The sequence below is a fragment of the Rhododendron vialii genome, chromosome 9a, assembly GCF_030253575.1.
Source record: "Rhododendron vialii isolate Sample 1 chromosome 9a, ASM3025357v1".
In the NCBI taxonomy this organism is placed as follows: Eukaryota; Viridiplantae; Streptophyta; class Magnoliopsida; order Ericales; family Ericaceae; genus Rhododendron; species Rhododendron vialii.
In genome coordinates this window covers 4766840-4781193 of record NC_080565.1, presented here as the reverse complement: position 1 = coordinate 4781193, position 14354 = coordinate 4766840, and the positions used below count along the sequence as shown (strand labels likewise).

At 39.0% G+C, this 14354-nt stretch overlaps 2 protein-coding genes across 5 annotated transcripts; one reads left to right on the top strand and one right to left on the bottom strand.

Moving 5' to 3' along the window:
- Positions 1-3926: 3926 nt before the first annotated feature.
- On the bottom strand, positions 3927-13518 carry LOC131299951 (protein FAR1-RELATED SEQUENCE 5-like). 4 transcript variants are annotated; one of them, XM_058325537.1, is made up of 4 exons: positions 13361-13490; positions 11883-12059; positions 11126-11759; positions 3927-6193 (listed from the first exon to the last, which is right to left on the bottom strand). In XM_058325537.1, exons 3-4 carry the CDS (start codon positions 11648-11650, stop codon positions 5990-5992), a joined length of 729 nt encoding a protein of 242 aa, XP_058181520.1. In that variant the 5' UTR covers positions 11651-11759; positions 11883-12059; positions 13361-13490; the 3' UTR covers positions 3927-5989. The 4 variants fall into 4 exon arrangements, with proteins under 4 accessions (XP_058181520.1, XP_058181524.1, XP_058181522.1 ...); XM_058325541.1 differs by having other exon boundaries at positions 11126-11748; XM_058325539.1 differs by lacking the exon at positions 11883-12059 and having other exon boundaries at positions 13361-13518.
- LOC131299952 (calmodulin-like protein 3) lies at positions 3994-4930 on the top strand. The gene has a single exon (XM_058325542.1). The coding sequence runs from the start codon at positions 3994-3996 to the stop codon at positions 4651-4653; it is 660 nt and encodes a 219-aa protein (XP_058181525.1). The 3' UTR covers positions 4654-4930.
- Positions 13519-14354: the final 836 nt, after the last annotated feature.

The following is a 14354-nucleotide window of genomic DNA, read 5'->3' as shown; positions in this document are numbered from 1 at the left end:
TTTTAAAAATAAAAGTTTTCAAAAAATTATTTTCTTTTTCTAACAACCTGTTTTTATTAGTATGAAAACTATTTTAAAAAATTGTTTTATATAGTGACACTTTTTAGATTTTTACAGATTGAAAAGTTGATGTGGCAAGTGTTGATTATGTTATTGTGAATATCTACATTGCTATCCTTAGTAACCCCTTAAATAGATAATCAAAAGGTGATATGACATCTTTTGACTATCCAATTTTGATTAGTCCACTGTGGATGCTCTAAGGCCTCCAATTTTGAGATGCCTCGGCTTTTCATGCATGTGATTGTGTGTATATTCACATGATTCACGTAAAAAATCAATTGGTACTCTATTGAGTATTGAGTTGTTTTTTAATTGGGTTACGCGGGTTATATATCGTCCTATTCAACAGTTCATGGAGGGTACCGTCACATGGTGCCCCAGTAATTCTTTTCTTCTATTTTTTTTTTTGAAGGGGAGATCATCCCAAATAATTAAACAAGAACAATATTACAACGAAACAAAACAAAACAAAAAAGCTGCTCAACTGCAACACCAAAATGTTAATATGGAGCACAAACTAACCTTTGACGGATAATTGTTGACCTGAACAATTGAGTTATATTTTTCTCTGTATTTTTAGTATGTGCTTATTGTCCTAATCTACTTTATCACAACTTTATATTAATTAGGTCATAGAACAAATCTAATTGCATTATGCATAATGGCCTACTTTGGGTCCATTACTCATTTTAACAAAGCTGGTGCGCACCACTTACTCAATGCGGCAGGGTCAGACTTTCCACCACATGCCAAACTTTTTTTTATAACCGGATGTCAAGGTCAAGTTACGCACATTTCGACTAATTTTGGGGCCCTTAAGATTACGACTAGACATAACCCCAATGACTCCAAAATTTAGAATGTTTAGTCTCGATAGGAATAAAACCTGTGACCTCAGAAAACCACGCTTAAAAGTCACCGTGCTACTATTAACCACTAGCTAAGTGCTAGACTTTGAGGGGGGGGGGGGGGGGGGGGCCAATACTAGACCCCAGGCATTCATTTACACACTCTGAGGGGGAAAAATTACTCGACAACTAAGGGCAAGGCCTCCAATTTTGAGATGTCTCGGCTTTTCATGCGTGTGTGTATACATACTGCAAATTTTGACTTCTCAAAATTTACTTTCACCTATATAGGGATAGTAATTCCGTTCAAATCGTTGGTTAACCGAACCGTACCAAATCAATTGGTGCGGTTTTCAACCGAATTTTTAATCATGATTTTGGTTATTGATTTAAAAAAAAAAATCAGCCAGTTCAGTCCCGATCGATTTTGGTTTTATATGATAACAGAACCAAAAGTCGAACCGAACCGAAATATAATTACGTAAATACCCTATATATACCCCTATATACTAAAATACACATTAGTTAAGGGATTATAAAAATCACTCTTTTAATGAGTGATTAAACTCTTTTGGGTATTAGTTTGTTGAAAATTAGTATATGTTATTCTGTTGTTTCAACAATGAATATTATTTAGTGTCTTTGAACATATGGTGTATTAGATTGTTTTCTTTTTGGATATTTTGTTATTGGACAGTGATTTTTGATTTTTTGAACCTATGGTGTAATAGTACATTAGTTTGTTGGTTTTTTTTAGATATTTTGTTGTTGGATATGTTGTGTCTTTAACTTTATTAAAAAATTTGACCACTGATTTGGAAAAAAACCGAACCGGTAACCGTGATTTTGGTTATAGTTTAGATACAATGAAAACTACAGGTTTTGGTTTTAGGTATATGTTTCGGTTTTAGTTTTGCTAATAAACCAACCAAACCACACCATTGCCATCCCTACACTTAATTATTATTATTATTTTTTATTGGCGCCATCCCTACACTTAATCCCAAAAAAAAGCCTCAGGTACAAAGGCCTCACATTAGGACTTCGCCTTGAGCCTTCACGGCCCGTTTGGATGAAGGATTTGATTTTGGGTGGATATAGAAGAAGGGTGGATTTGAGGGTGAATATATAATAAGGGTGAATATGTAAGAAGGGTGGACCCACCTCTTAAGAAGGGTGGATTTATAATCCGGTGTTTGGATGATTTTTTAAGAAAAGGGATTTGGAGAGTGGATATAATAGGATAAGATGTCAAATGACTTAACTGCCCTTGTATTTAAATTTAATGTTTATATTACGTACAATAATTGCAATATAATTATATGATTAGGCATTAAATTAAAATTGTGTTTATAAAAGTACTTATTTTCATACTTTTAAACTTTTAATACATAATAATTTATTTTTTAAATATAATTTATTCAACTTATTTGATAATTTTACTCTTTTATTACAAATTGTAAGGAGTTTTTTTTCTTCTCAATATGGATTTTTTGGTGGCCTTTAGATTAATTCAATCATTCTAGACCATTGGATTGGGACATTGTTTTCTAAGAACCAAATCACTAGATTATTTTCCCCACTTTGGAAATAACGTGGAAGAGATAAAAATCTGGTTCACTCCTCTCTCTCTCTACCCATGGCCACAAATTCAAATCCCCAATCTCTCTGTGTCTCTCTCATACTACCACCGATCCCACAGCGGTTCTCTCATCTCTGGTTTTCGATCGTACGGCGGCAGGAATGACAGTGGCCGATCACAGGTGACGGCGGGCTCGTCATTCACATATCCGGCTCAGAGTGGATTTGCCAACGACGGGGGTACCCCCTATCGTTGGTAATCCGGGCCGCAGGTGGATTTACAATCCAGGAGCGCCAATTCCACCCACAAATCCACCTGCGTTTTTTTCTTCCCAAACACCTAATTTACGTGGGGCCAAGGCTCCAAATCCGGGCGCGTACAAATCCGGGCTCCAAATCAGGCATCCAAACAGACTGTCAATGTAGTTTGGCCACCCCTCTAGCGAGCTAGAGACAATTAATTGGACTAAATTAATTACTTCAAAAGTAAATAGGTATTTTTGTTATTGAGTTGATTTTTTTTTTTTTGGGTCAAATAATTAAAATTATTTATTCATATCGACAGGAAGAATTATAAATTATGCAAATATGAACTAAATTTAAAAAATCTACAAAAAAAAAAAAGGATATGTGTTGGAAAATAGCTCAACACAACTATGAAACTTGAATTGCATTCGTTCTTCCTTTTTGTTATTTTTCTTTCTCATACTTTAGGGAAAGCTACATTACCTTGATCCCAATCTAACTCAACCCATCAGCACTCTGTGAACAGGAGTTAAACTCACAACCTTACCGCACAAGCAACTGCCCTGGTTCTTTTTCGTAATTAACTCATTTGATATAATTATCTGAAGATATATATATTTCGATATCATATTAAACGTTATCCAATCAATATGATTTTTGACTTGGTTAATATTCTCGATGAGCTCTAAGTGTACAATTCCGACAATTGCTGTGGGTCCAAAAAAAGCCCATAAATAATTCAAAACTGAACCGGACTGGGTGGAACAAACACTGGACGGGACCCTTGCCCCAATCTGAACGCCGGTGCCTGCCCTTGCCAACACGTTCCAGGTGTCATCACCACCCCGCCAATCACGCGCTTATTACCGTTGAACCCAAACGGTCATTTCCCTGCCGGCTTTTTCACTTTTGGCGCGTTTTCGCACCCCCACCCCAACGTCTCTCTCTCTCTCTCTCCTGTCAGATCCGTTATCAACGGTCGTATTTTCTCTCTCTCTCTCTCTCTCTCTCTCTCTCTCTCTCTCACACACACACACATCAATTCTAGTAAATTCAACAGCCATACCCCAACAATTACACCACACCTAATCCGAAACAAACCCAAACCGACAATTATTATAACGCGTCTTTGACAGAAACAGCCAAAGGCCACACCTCTACAAATCCCTCCAAATATCTCATCCCTCCATCCCACCTCTCTCTCTCTCTCTCTCTCTCTCTCTCTCTCTCCAATTTTTATACTAACAAAGCAACGATGCCATCCATCGTGGTTAGGATTTTCCTTCTTTACAACCTACTGAACACAGCGCTTCTGTACTTCATCCCCAAGAAACTCAGAACATACCTCCCCACTTCTTGGTACCACCAACAAACACCCACCACAACCACAACCAACAAAACCACCGTTCCTCCTCCTCCACTACCACAGCCCTCGGCGGCACAAACCCTTCGGAGAATGGACTCAGGCGAGCTCCGACGGGTTTTCCAAATGTTCGACAAGAACGGAGACCAGAAGATCACTAGGGAAGAACTCAACGGCTCGTTAGAGAACATGGGTATTTTCATCTCGGATCAAGACTTGACTCAGATGATCGAAAGGGTGGACGAGAACGGAGACGGGTGCGTTGATTATGAGGAGTTCGGGGCGCTTTATAACTCAATAATGGACGGGCGGGACGAGGGAGAGGAGGACGTGAGGGAGGCTTTTGACGTGTTCGATAAGAATGGAGACGGGTTTATCGCGGCGGAGGAGTTGGAGTCGGTGATGGCCGCGTTGGGGTTGGAACGGAGGGCGGTGGAGGACTGCCGGAGGATGATCATGAAGGTGGATGGAGATGGGGATGGGATGGTTAGTTTCGATGAGTTCAAGGAAATGATGAGAGGCGGTGGTGGTGGATTTGATGCATTGAGTTGATCACAAAATAAAAGCATGTTGCTCCGGGTAATTACTTAGTTGTCTTGCGGCGCCGCTACACAGTGATAAAAAAATGTTACGATTTTGGAACATTTTTGGTGGAGCCCACGCGTCACGTGAAAGAATTGGTTATGCCGATTTCCGATTAATTTTATTCGTTTGCTTGTATATATGTTATTTCTGTTTATTATATTTGTTGTGGGTATGTGGCATTGGTATTGGCCAAAAGAGAACTCGTGAATTGATAATATAAATCTAAAATATTGGGTTAAATCTATTTGGGCCGGAGATTATCATTGACATTGACCTAGTTTTGTCTTTAATCTATAATATTGGGTTAAATCTCTTTGGGTCTGCCTCTGAGATTATCATTGACCTGGTTTTGTCTTCAAAGATTGTTTCCTGGCGATCAGGTCAAAAAATATGATTACCAACAAAAAAAAAACTTGAAAAAATCAATGTCATTATTGCAAAAATTATATTATTTTTACGGAGTCAATTGTTCAAACATCACATCTGAAAATCAACCAATCAATCGGACTTGGCGGTTTTCGTCAAACAATGGGAGACTGAGTCATAAAATTAAAAAAGCATGCAGTGCAATTACTTCTTCTTCTTCTTTTTTTCCACTTTTCACAAGTATTGTTAGAATAATTAAATTAGCATCTTAGAGTTTAACCTGACCTCCTGACTCCTAACACCTAAGGGCACCTCTGATGCCTTTGGACCAAAGGTCTCTTGGTACAGTGCAATCACTCATCACACTGTATTCTATGAATTTAGTCTAACCTCCTTAACCCTAGCACCTAAGAGCACCCCTAATGTTATTGGACAAAGGCCTCTTGCCTCAGTGCAGTCACTCATCACACTGTATTCTGTGGGTTTTGCTATTTTCTCTGGGAAAAATAGTCTCAATTCATTGGCAGTTGTTACTTCTGTGACATCATGAGGCTGAGGAAATGGTCTATCTCTAGTGAAATGGTTGCATGAGTAGGTCATCTCTATTTGTGCATGCTCTCGCGTAAACCAAACGTAACTGCGTGTCCTAGTCAGCTTAGGCGAAATTCGAAAGATTATGAGAATGTAACATTTCCAACCTTATGGATGCACAAGGTCACCTTCAGTGAATCTCGGGAGCAAAGAACTTGATTTTCTCCTATGAATTACCTGATTAAATAGAAAAGTTCAACCCAAGATTTGGGTTACGCAACACAGAAAATGATTTGCAAGAAATTTTCGATGTTGTTATGACGAACACTGCACAAAGTGACTATTATAAGTGTACTCAGTTATGCATAACGGAGAAAGAGAAAAATGGTTCGAAAGGATACTAAATTTAGTCGGAGTCTAAATCATCTAGCACTTCAGATTCAATTTGTCTCACTTGGTTCAAAACTGCTTGTACATTCAACGATAGCCGCTGAGTGTGTTCCTCAACATATTTCAAAACCATCTGCAGCTGTTCTTGATAAGCAGCAGATCTTTTTCTCTCGCGATGTAGCTCCGTGGATAGTTCCCGGATCTTAAGATCTTTCTCGTCCTGCAAAGAATAAGAAAGTCAAGCGCCATTATTGATTCGTCCCGTACTTCGGGAAAAAGCAAATGAAACATTCACAAAAGGTCAATATATGGAAAATAAGCACGTCGACATATTCCCATTTATTTTCTGAACGGGAGACAATGCCAAAGGCTACAACATATTGCTACATGCAAGTTGCAACCACGAACCAACATGAGGGGGGAAGCAACTCACTGTTTTGTTGCGCTGCAATGTTTTGGTGGATTTCACTATGTTCCAGTGAAACGCATATGCTAAATTTTATAACTCCACTAGGCACTAGTGTTTTGTCTTTCAGTTGGAGAAATGTTTCAGCCGTTTCAATGGATAAAAACAGAAATTTTGTTCCTTGAATGTAACCAGAATTTGAGGAGATCAACAACTGCCCATTAGAGCTATACTACCTATCAGGTCTCCAAATTGAACTGATGTCATAATAGTTGCAATCCAATATTTTGCCAAACAAAAAGTAAGATTCCAAAAAGCTTGGTTTAACTCCAAAACATGACTATCAAGGAACAAAGGATTTTGCACCACAATTATCCGAGCCGCGAAGGTAGCAACTAGCAACTACCGGCTTTCCTAAAATTTTCCCATCACTACTCCTGTCCCATTTTTGACAGTCACACATACCGTACTATTAACAGATAGTTTATCCAAATGTTTTGTTGAAGGTGTATCTGTTTCTTGTTTGTGGATCCATCAATCTGGCCCCTTTTGTGATGAAGGCATGTCATTGATCTGGCCGTGACCTGAACCATATCAACGAGAACCAATAACTGGGGACCGACAAACTGGAAAAACAGCTATGGTTTGCTTCGTTGTATCTGCATGAATAAATCAGCTTGCCTGCGCAAGCCACACACTTTCGACAACATGCCTTGCACGCCCGAAACTCATGGCACGCCTGCATTTTTTTATAGGATTCCATGTGCATATGTAAGGTTCATCACACCTACCCTCTAACATCTAATTATCCGACTTCCCAGAGTGAGTTGGGCCCATGGCCCCACTCTCTTATAAAAGGAGGTCTGCCCCTCCGTATGCAACAGGCTCCTCCAAGAGAGCACCTCCAGAGTCCAGACATGAGAGGCTCACTTCCCTCATGGCAACTCTCAGCTCTCTCCCTCTCCACCTCCAGTGGTGGAACCGTCATGGTGCCTACCAATACCATGACCCCATAGGGTCCACGTAAACCAATGGCAGTCAACATAGCTCAACAATAGTTTTCACCCGTCCGCTATGGCCAAACAGTCAATAAAGTCCCAGGCCACAAGTATAGAACATGGAAAAATCCCTAGAAATCAACCACCCTTCAGCTTCCATTTCACCATAGATGATTGTGGAAAAGACTTTCAAGCATTTATCTACTGATATTGTTATCACCCACATTTTTCATTATAAGAAGTTATTTGATTCAAATATATGGCGCACTAACCAAATTGATTACCTAATAGCTCCATTCTGTGGATTAAAAAAAAATAGCTCCATTCTAGTGGATGATGACTTCCTACAAACAATTATCATTGAGGAAGCCCGAGTGATGAATCCACATCAATTTCCAAGATCATAAAGGTTGACTCAATTCCTCCAATAGAAGTGGAGATAACTCACAATCTGAAAATAGTAGAGGGCACGTTAAGGCCCCACCTGTTGTCAACTAGAAGTAGGTTCTGAAGAAGTTAAAAGTACACCATAGGAGTCGTACAAAGCACCGGTTCTTTGATGCCTGCTCGTTAGTTCTGCGTCACAACTCAAAAGCAATAATGACTTCTACAAAGTATAAACAGGACACATGTTTCTCCAATTTGAAAAGTATACTCCCTCTGTCCCGGAAAGTTTGTCCCTTTTCGGGAATCCAACTTTTTATTGGGACATAATCAAAACATTCTTAAGTTTTTTTTCTTTCCAAAATTACCCTTTGCAATATTCTAATTACTCCTACTACTTGGTAGTGAGGTGTTTTTAGTGCAAAAGTCAAAACTTTTCCCACCTTTTACTTTTGGAACCTGTCTGCATTAAATTGAGTTGGCTGCACTTTTTCAGAAATCCTCTTGGCAAGTTTAGGCGGTAAGTTTAAAACTTTTTCAAATTCAAAACTAAGAGGTTGTTTATCCCAAAGCAGTTAAGGGCAGAATGGGAAATGTGTTAAAATTTGGGCCTTGAATTGCATAAAGGGACATCGATTTTGGGACAGCCAAAAATGGAATACGGGCCTAACTTTATGGGACGGAGGGAGTAATAGAAAACCTATAGAAAGGAACCCTCAAATCTAATACTGCATTGACAATGTTCCCAAACAATACTGCTTTTAGATTGCCCATACTGCCCTATTTTCTCCTAATTTTCCAACCATGTAAATACATATCCACAAATCTATTCTAACAGTTGACAACTTAATGTATCAGTGAGGAGCCAAAAGTAATGTTCGAAATTCTGGAGGACAAGAAATCGGTTCGGGTACCCATCGGTTCGGTCGAGATTGCTATCCCAAAAATCGGTTACGGTCCGGGTACCCAAAAGTATTGTTCGAAATTCTAGAGGACAAGAAAAAGTAAATAGCTGCTAAACATTATTTTGTAGCACCATACGAGTTGGGTAAGAGATGGGTTTAAATCAAAAGAATCAGCCTCCACAACTGTCTCTCAAGAATTGGGGCCATTGTACACTTGGTATGAACTTTAGGAAAGTAGGATGATGGAATACCACAGCTAACGATGCCCACTGTCTGTGGTATTTAAAGAAGAAGAGCCTGATGGAACGGGGCAAATCCTCCAATTAAAGTGGAGAGCAAAACTCATGGAAGTTCAATAGCGGGTACAACCAACCATGAAGAGCTTACAGAAGAAAACTCCTAGAAATTGGAGGAAAAAGCTCACTTTCCTAGGGCTTCATTTATTTTGTCCAATTGACAAATTATTGAACTAAATCCTCAACATGAAACAGATGCTATTACAAGACCAGTGCATACTGCAGACCTTTACGAATGCAAGCAGAGGAGTGGCTCAAGTACTACAGCAGTATGCTGTTCTATTGAAGCCCACTCTCTAAAGCAATCATCACAATTTGGTTGTATCTATTGCTACAGCAACCACCAACTCATATTGTCTCCCCAATAAATCTTTCTAAGCCCATCTGGGACGGTAGGAATGGAAGATCAAGCATGTACTTTCATCCACAGGGATAGCATGACAGTGATGAGATCCTATATAGGCACTCCTGTATCCTGAGCATAAGAATGAGGTATTTTTTTGGGTATAGGGAATGACAATACTTCTTGTCACATGGCAATAAATACCACCTCAATGCTACCCAAAAGTAGGGTGTATGGGTATTGGTACGAGGGTACGGGTACGTCGATAAAACAAAACCTAAAAAATGTAGGGTACAGGTATGGCTAGGGTACAGCTACAACAAATGTATTGTGTAATTTAGAGCAATGTATTACCTTTAATAATTTACACTAGAAATAAAAGAAATACCTAAATGACTTGGGCAAAGGAATCCAAATCAAATAATAGTTTCACGCCAAACCAGGGCCGACCCTGGGCACAAGCCCACCAGGCGACCGCCTAGGACCTCCAGTTTTGGGCCAAATAATAGGGCCCCCAAAATGATAAGACATAATAAATATTATATGTTTCAACAATTTTACAAGAAGGCTAAGGTAGCTTGGTAGTAAGACGCGCGTGTATGGGGCACAAGATCCTGAGTTCAATCCCCGGCTGCTTCATTTTTTATCGCAAAGTTTTGGAATCTATACAACAAAAAAGTTGCTGAAAACCAAGATTTGGAGTCTCGAACGCATGACCTTCGGAGCTTAAAAGCAGTACAACCACTTTGCCACTGAACCACAAGGCTAACTCGTTTCCTACATTAAACAACTAATAAATATACTAAAAGTTTAGAGGCCCCATTTTTAAATCCCGCCTAGGGCCTCGGAAATCTCAGGGTCGGGCCTGCGCCAAACTTAAGGTACAAATTAGCGTTTAATGTCATTATACTATAGAACCTACAAACCAAAATCGTTATCTAACAATCATGCTAAGCATAAGAAAAGGAAGTCTTATCAACTTAGTTTCATTTTTGTGCTGGACGCCTTAATATATAGTGGGGTACTTCTGGGATACGGCAAAAGTCAAAGAGAAAAGTTTTGGTGGGTATTTCGTGTACCCAGTACAGATTTAGAAGTACCAGACAAACTATCGGTACTTGGTACTTGAGTGCGCCCGGGTTTTAGAAGTACCTGAGCTTCATAGCTTCCAATGCTAGTCAGCAGAATACAGACATATGATCTAAACTGTGGTATAATAGGAAGACCAATTACAAAGGACAAATATGCAATAACTAAAGCAAATTTTTTTGAAAATATTTTTGGGCATTACATATCTAGAAGCATAATAACCATTTTTCACATTTTGTCTTGCCGAAACTCCACTCTTTCAAGATGTTTAGATTCTAAGAAACGGTTTTTGGCACAAACTATGGGAGTTGTTTTGGGTCGCAAAATGTATAGTTTTGGAACAAAGGTATGCCAAGTTCTGAAACTTGCGTTCCAATATACAGATCGGCAGGACAATTGTGTTCCCTGGTAAAAAAAGGTTGTCACGATACATACTCTAGATAGTACTATACATACAAGCTCCTTATTTTGAAAGTTAGCATTGAAGCTGTCCTCTTTGTAAATATGGCTAATTTTTCGAAAGATTTGAGCATCATTCCAGGCTCTTTAATTGCCATAGTGCCACTAAAGACTAATAAGGGGCCAAGTTGAAAGACCTTTAGCATAGTTTAGGGGGTAATTTGAAAAAGTGAACTAGTTTTGGCTGGCAATATGCAATTAAGCCTAAAAGTACTATAGTCCTATAAAGACTGTAACAACGGTTCCACAGAGACTCTGGTCGTAACCCATACCTCACTGAATGCAACCCTGTGTGATCGTCGGGGTGGTACTTTGCTAGGATTGAGTTCATGATTATGCTCTTTGACAAAACCATATATGACCCACTTTCCTCCATCTTTTGCAGCTATCCTCAACAACGCATTGCATCCCTCTCTAGTAGCAGGCCGTGATGGAATAATTCTTTTTTCTCTTTTTCGGAAACCTTCTTTTGAACAAACAAACTCCCGGCCTATTATTGAGCTGTCTTTAAGTGATCGACGTGTCCGATTATTCCGTATAGTAAAGCCCAGATGTCGTCCATACATCTCATAGAATGCCCTAGCATCTTCTGCTGATTCAAACTCCATGCCAACATATGGTTCTAAAGGTTCCAAACTTGTGGGTAAATTGCCGATACATGGTTCCATGTTATCATTGTGCCCATTTGGATAAGCTAATAGGTCATCTTCTGCTGTTTCATGACCATCAAATGTTTCAGCTAACCAACTCCTATAGGTTCGGTTTGAATTGAACTCTTGGCCCGAAGTGCTTGCCATTAATGAATCTAGCAGATGATAAGAAATTGCATAACACCAATCAACATCCTAAGTATACACTTGAAATAGAAGCAATGCGTGCTTATGCTCGCTGCATCCTGAAAATAAACTGTAAAAACTATAAACCTCCAGTCCAGTAGTACATTCCAACTCACAATATCACCAAAGCTAATAACTACAGACTAGAGTCATGATAGCACGTGAATTTAACTGAAGCAGATCTCAATAGTACCCAAATAAAATGATTCAAGTGTCTCTGACTCTCTGCTACTCTACAGTTTTCGAATTGAAGATGATTCTGAAAATGCCAGGAACAAAGACATGAACCATAATCCCAAAACAAATAGATGATATGATGGGAAGAACAACTCTAGTTCAAATCTATGTTGCCTTCCTTTGGATTTCAATCCTGTTGAATCATAATATGGGGCAGAAATTAGAGGAAAGATACCCCATATTTTTAGACAAACAAACTATGAGCTGAAGTTTGCAAGACAAAATTATCTAGATATTATGTTAAATAGTAAAAATCACGACTGCAGGCACATCAATGATGCACTATAAACTTGTAAAGTCAAAAGGCGGTCAAAGGGGAGCCACAGAACATATTACAACAATAACAATACCTGTGTAATCCAATCGCCAATTGATGGGGGTATGGGAGGAGGAGGTGTTAGATTTCTTGGAGGGTTCCAACCTAAAACCAATTGGCAATAGATGGAGTAGCCTCTAGATTTTATTAACCAAGCATGGGTGGCTTAGACGAGTGATGTGGGACAAGTCTAACACTCTCCCTCACGTGCAACCCGGACGAGAGGTGAGGCCACTCAAGACCTAACTCTGATACCATGTTAAATTTCTGGGAGGATTCCAACCTAAACCGATTGGCAATAGGTGGAGTAGCCTCTAGATTTTATTAACAAAGCTTGGGTGACTTAGATGAGCGATGTGGGACAAGTCTAACAGGAGGATCGGAGACAGACCTAATCTGGGGCAATATGTGCACAAAATAGCTGCTCTCAGAAAGTTTCACAACTAAAATGGAGGGCCCCCTATACCTCCAAAAATCAAGGAACTCAATGGACGTCATACCACCATGCCCCAAGTCGAAGCCGAAAGGCATCAAAGAGCAAAACATATAGATATCATGCTAAATTCAAGACATATAATATGCTTTGCAAACAATCATATCTTTCGCGTGTTCCATGCGCTCAAATAGCCAATTATGAAAAACATATATGCATCGAAGAGCAAAACATATGGTTATCATGCTAAATTCAAGACATATAATATGCTTTGCAAACAATCATATCTTTCGTGTGTTCCATGCGCTCAAATAGCCAATTATGAAAAACATATATGCACCAAAACGTTCCATCTACGGCTATCACTTCCCCTTATGCAGAATAAAAACAAGTACCTCAGTATCACCACTACAAAACAAGCACAACAGACATATATGAAACGTCTATAATTGGATTACGAGAGGCAAAGTCTGTTTTCACATATTTCCAAGACTTATACTGCAAATCCATGGAAGTGCAGTTTATGTAACTATCCTTAAATGGGTAGCTTTTAAACTCAAAACCCATCAACCCCAAGAAAAAAAAGTAGTACTTTTTTCCTGTAAGAGTTCGATTTCATTGCAAATTTGAAGAAGTTTTCTTATGCTTCTCTGTTTAAACACACACACAGAAAGAGAGCCCTAACCTGACGAATTGCAGAAAATGTATGATGAGCTCAGAAGGTATATCTCAATTCATTCGATTTTCTTTGACTTTGGTATCAGTCTATTAGCTCGCGCCGAGAGAGAGAGAGAGAGAGAGAGAGAGAGAGAGAGAGTTGTGTAATATCGATTACCAAAAAACGTGGTCTTCAACTCTTCGGAGTGTTGGTTCAAAAAAAAAAAAAACTCTTCCGAGTGTAATAGCAGAGATTATTCAATGCGGCTGGAGCACCGTCGCGTATATCGATTCCCTTTCCACCGTCGAAAGTGGATGTGCAGATTATCGATTTCCTTTTAATGTAATTATGATTTTTCAGTAATTTACGTGAAAGTCAAAATAAACGCAACAAATTGAAACGGAGGAACGAAGTAGTACTATTTGTCCAAATTAAAATAGAGAAATGGGATAGAACTCCTAAAAAATTATAAATGCTTCACTCAGGACAATGTCACGTGGTGCCACAAACTCTTTCTCCGTCACATATTTACATGGTTCCCATAACAAAAGTGTGTGAAACCCACACAAATATTTGGTAGAAAAGAATTTAGAATACCGCCGCATGGTGCCGGGGGCACTAAACAATTACTCCTTCCATGGACACTTTTTTTAGTCAATCCTTGAAGTGACTAATTAGAAACTTAATCAACAAACGTGCTACAAATTATGGCACTTTAAAATTGATCGGTTCTGCTTCAGATTCCTATAAAAATCTAAATTAGTAAGAGTAGCAGTTTCTTTTGATTCTGTCATTGTCAGGGTTTTGCCTATTGTGCAACGAGAGTGGCAAATCTTCGTCAGTGTCGAATTCCTAAGTCTTTGTTTGGACCTTGAAGAAAGTGAGAGAAAATAAGGGAAAAGTAAAAAAATTTCTCACATTGTTTGATTTGAAGAGAAAGATGAGAGAAAATAGAAAAATCTAAAGTGTGAACAGTTCAGTTTTCATCTCATTTTCCTTTCAATTTTCTCCCATTTATCTT

Excerpts from the sequence above, each read along its gene's own strand:
- LOC131299952 (XM_058325542.1), top strand. The coding sequence starts at position 3,994 with ATGCCATCCATCGTGGTTAGGATTTTCCTTCTTTACAACCTACTGAAC.
- LOC131299951 (XM_058325539.1), bottom strand. The coding sequence starts at position 11,650 with ATGGCAAGCACTTCGGGCCAAGAGTTCAATTCAAACCGAACCTATAGG. Across the intron at positions 6,194-11,125 it reads ACAGGGTTGCATTCAGTGAG|GACGAGAAAGATCTTAAGAT; the intron begins GTATGGGTTACG and ends TATTCTTTGCAG.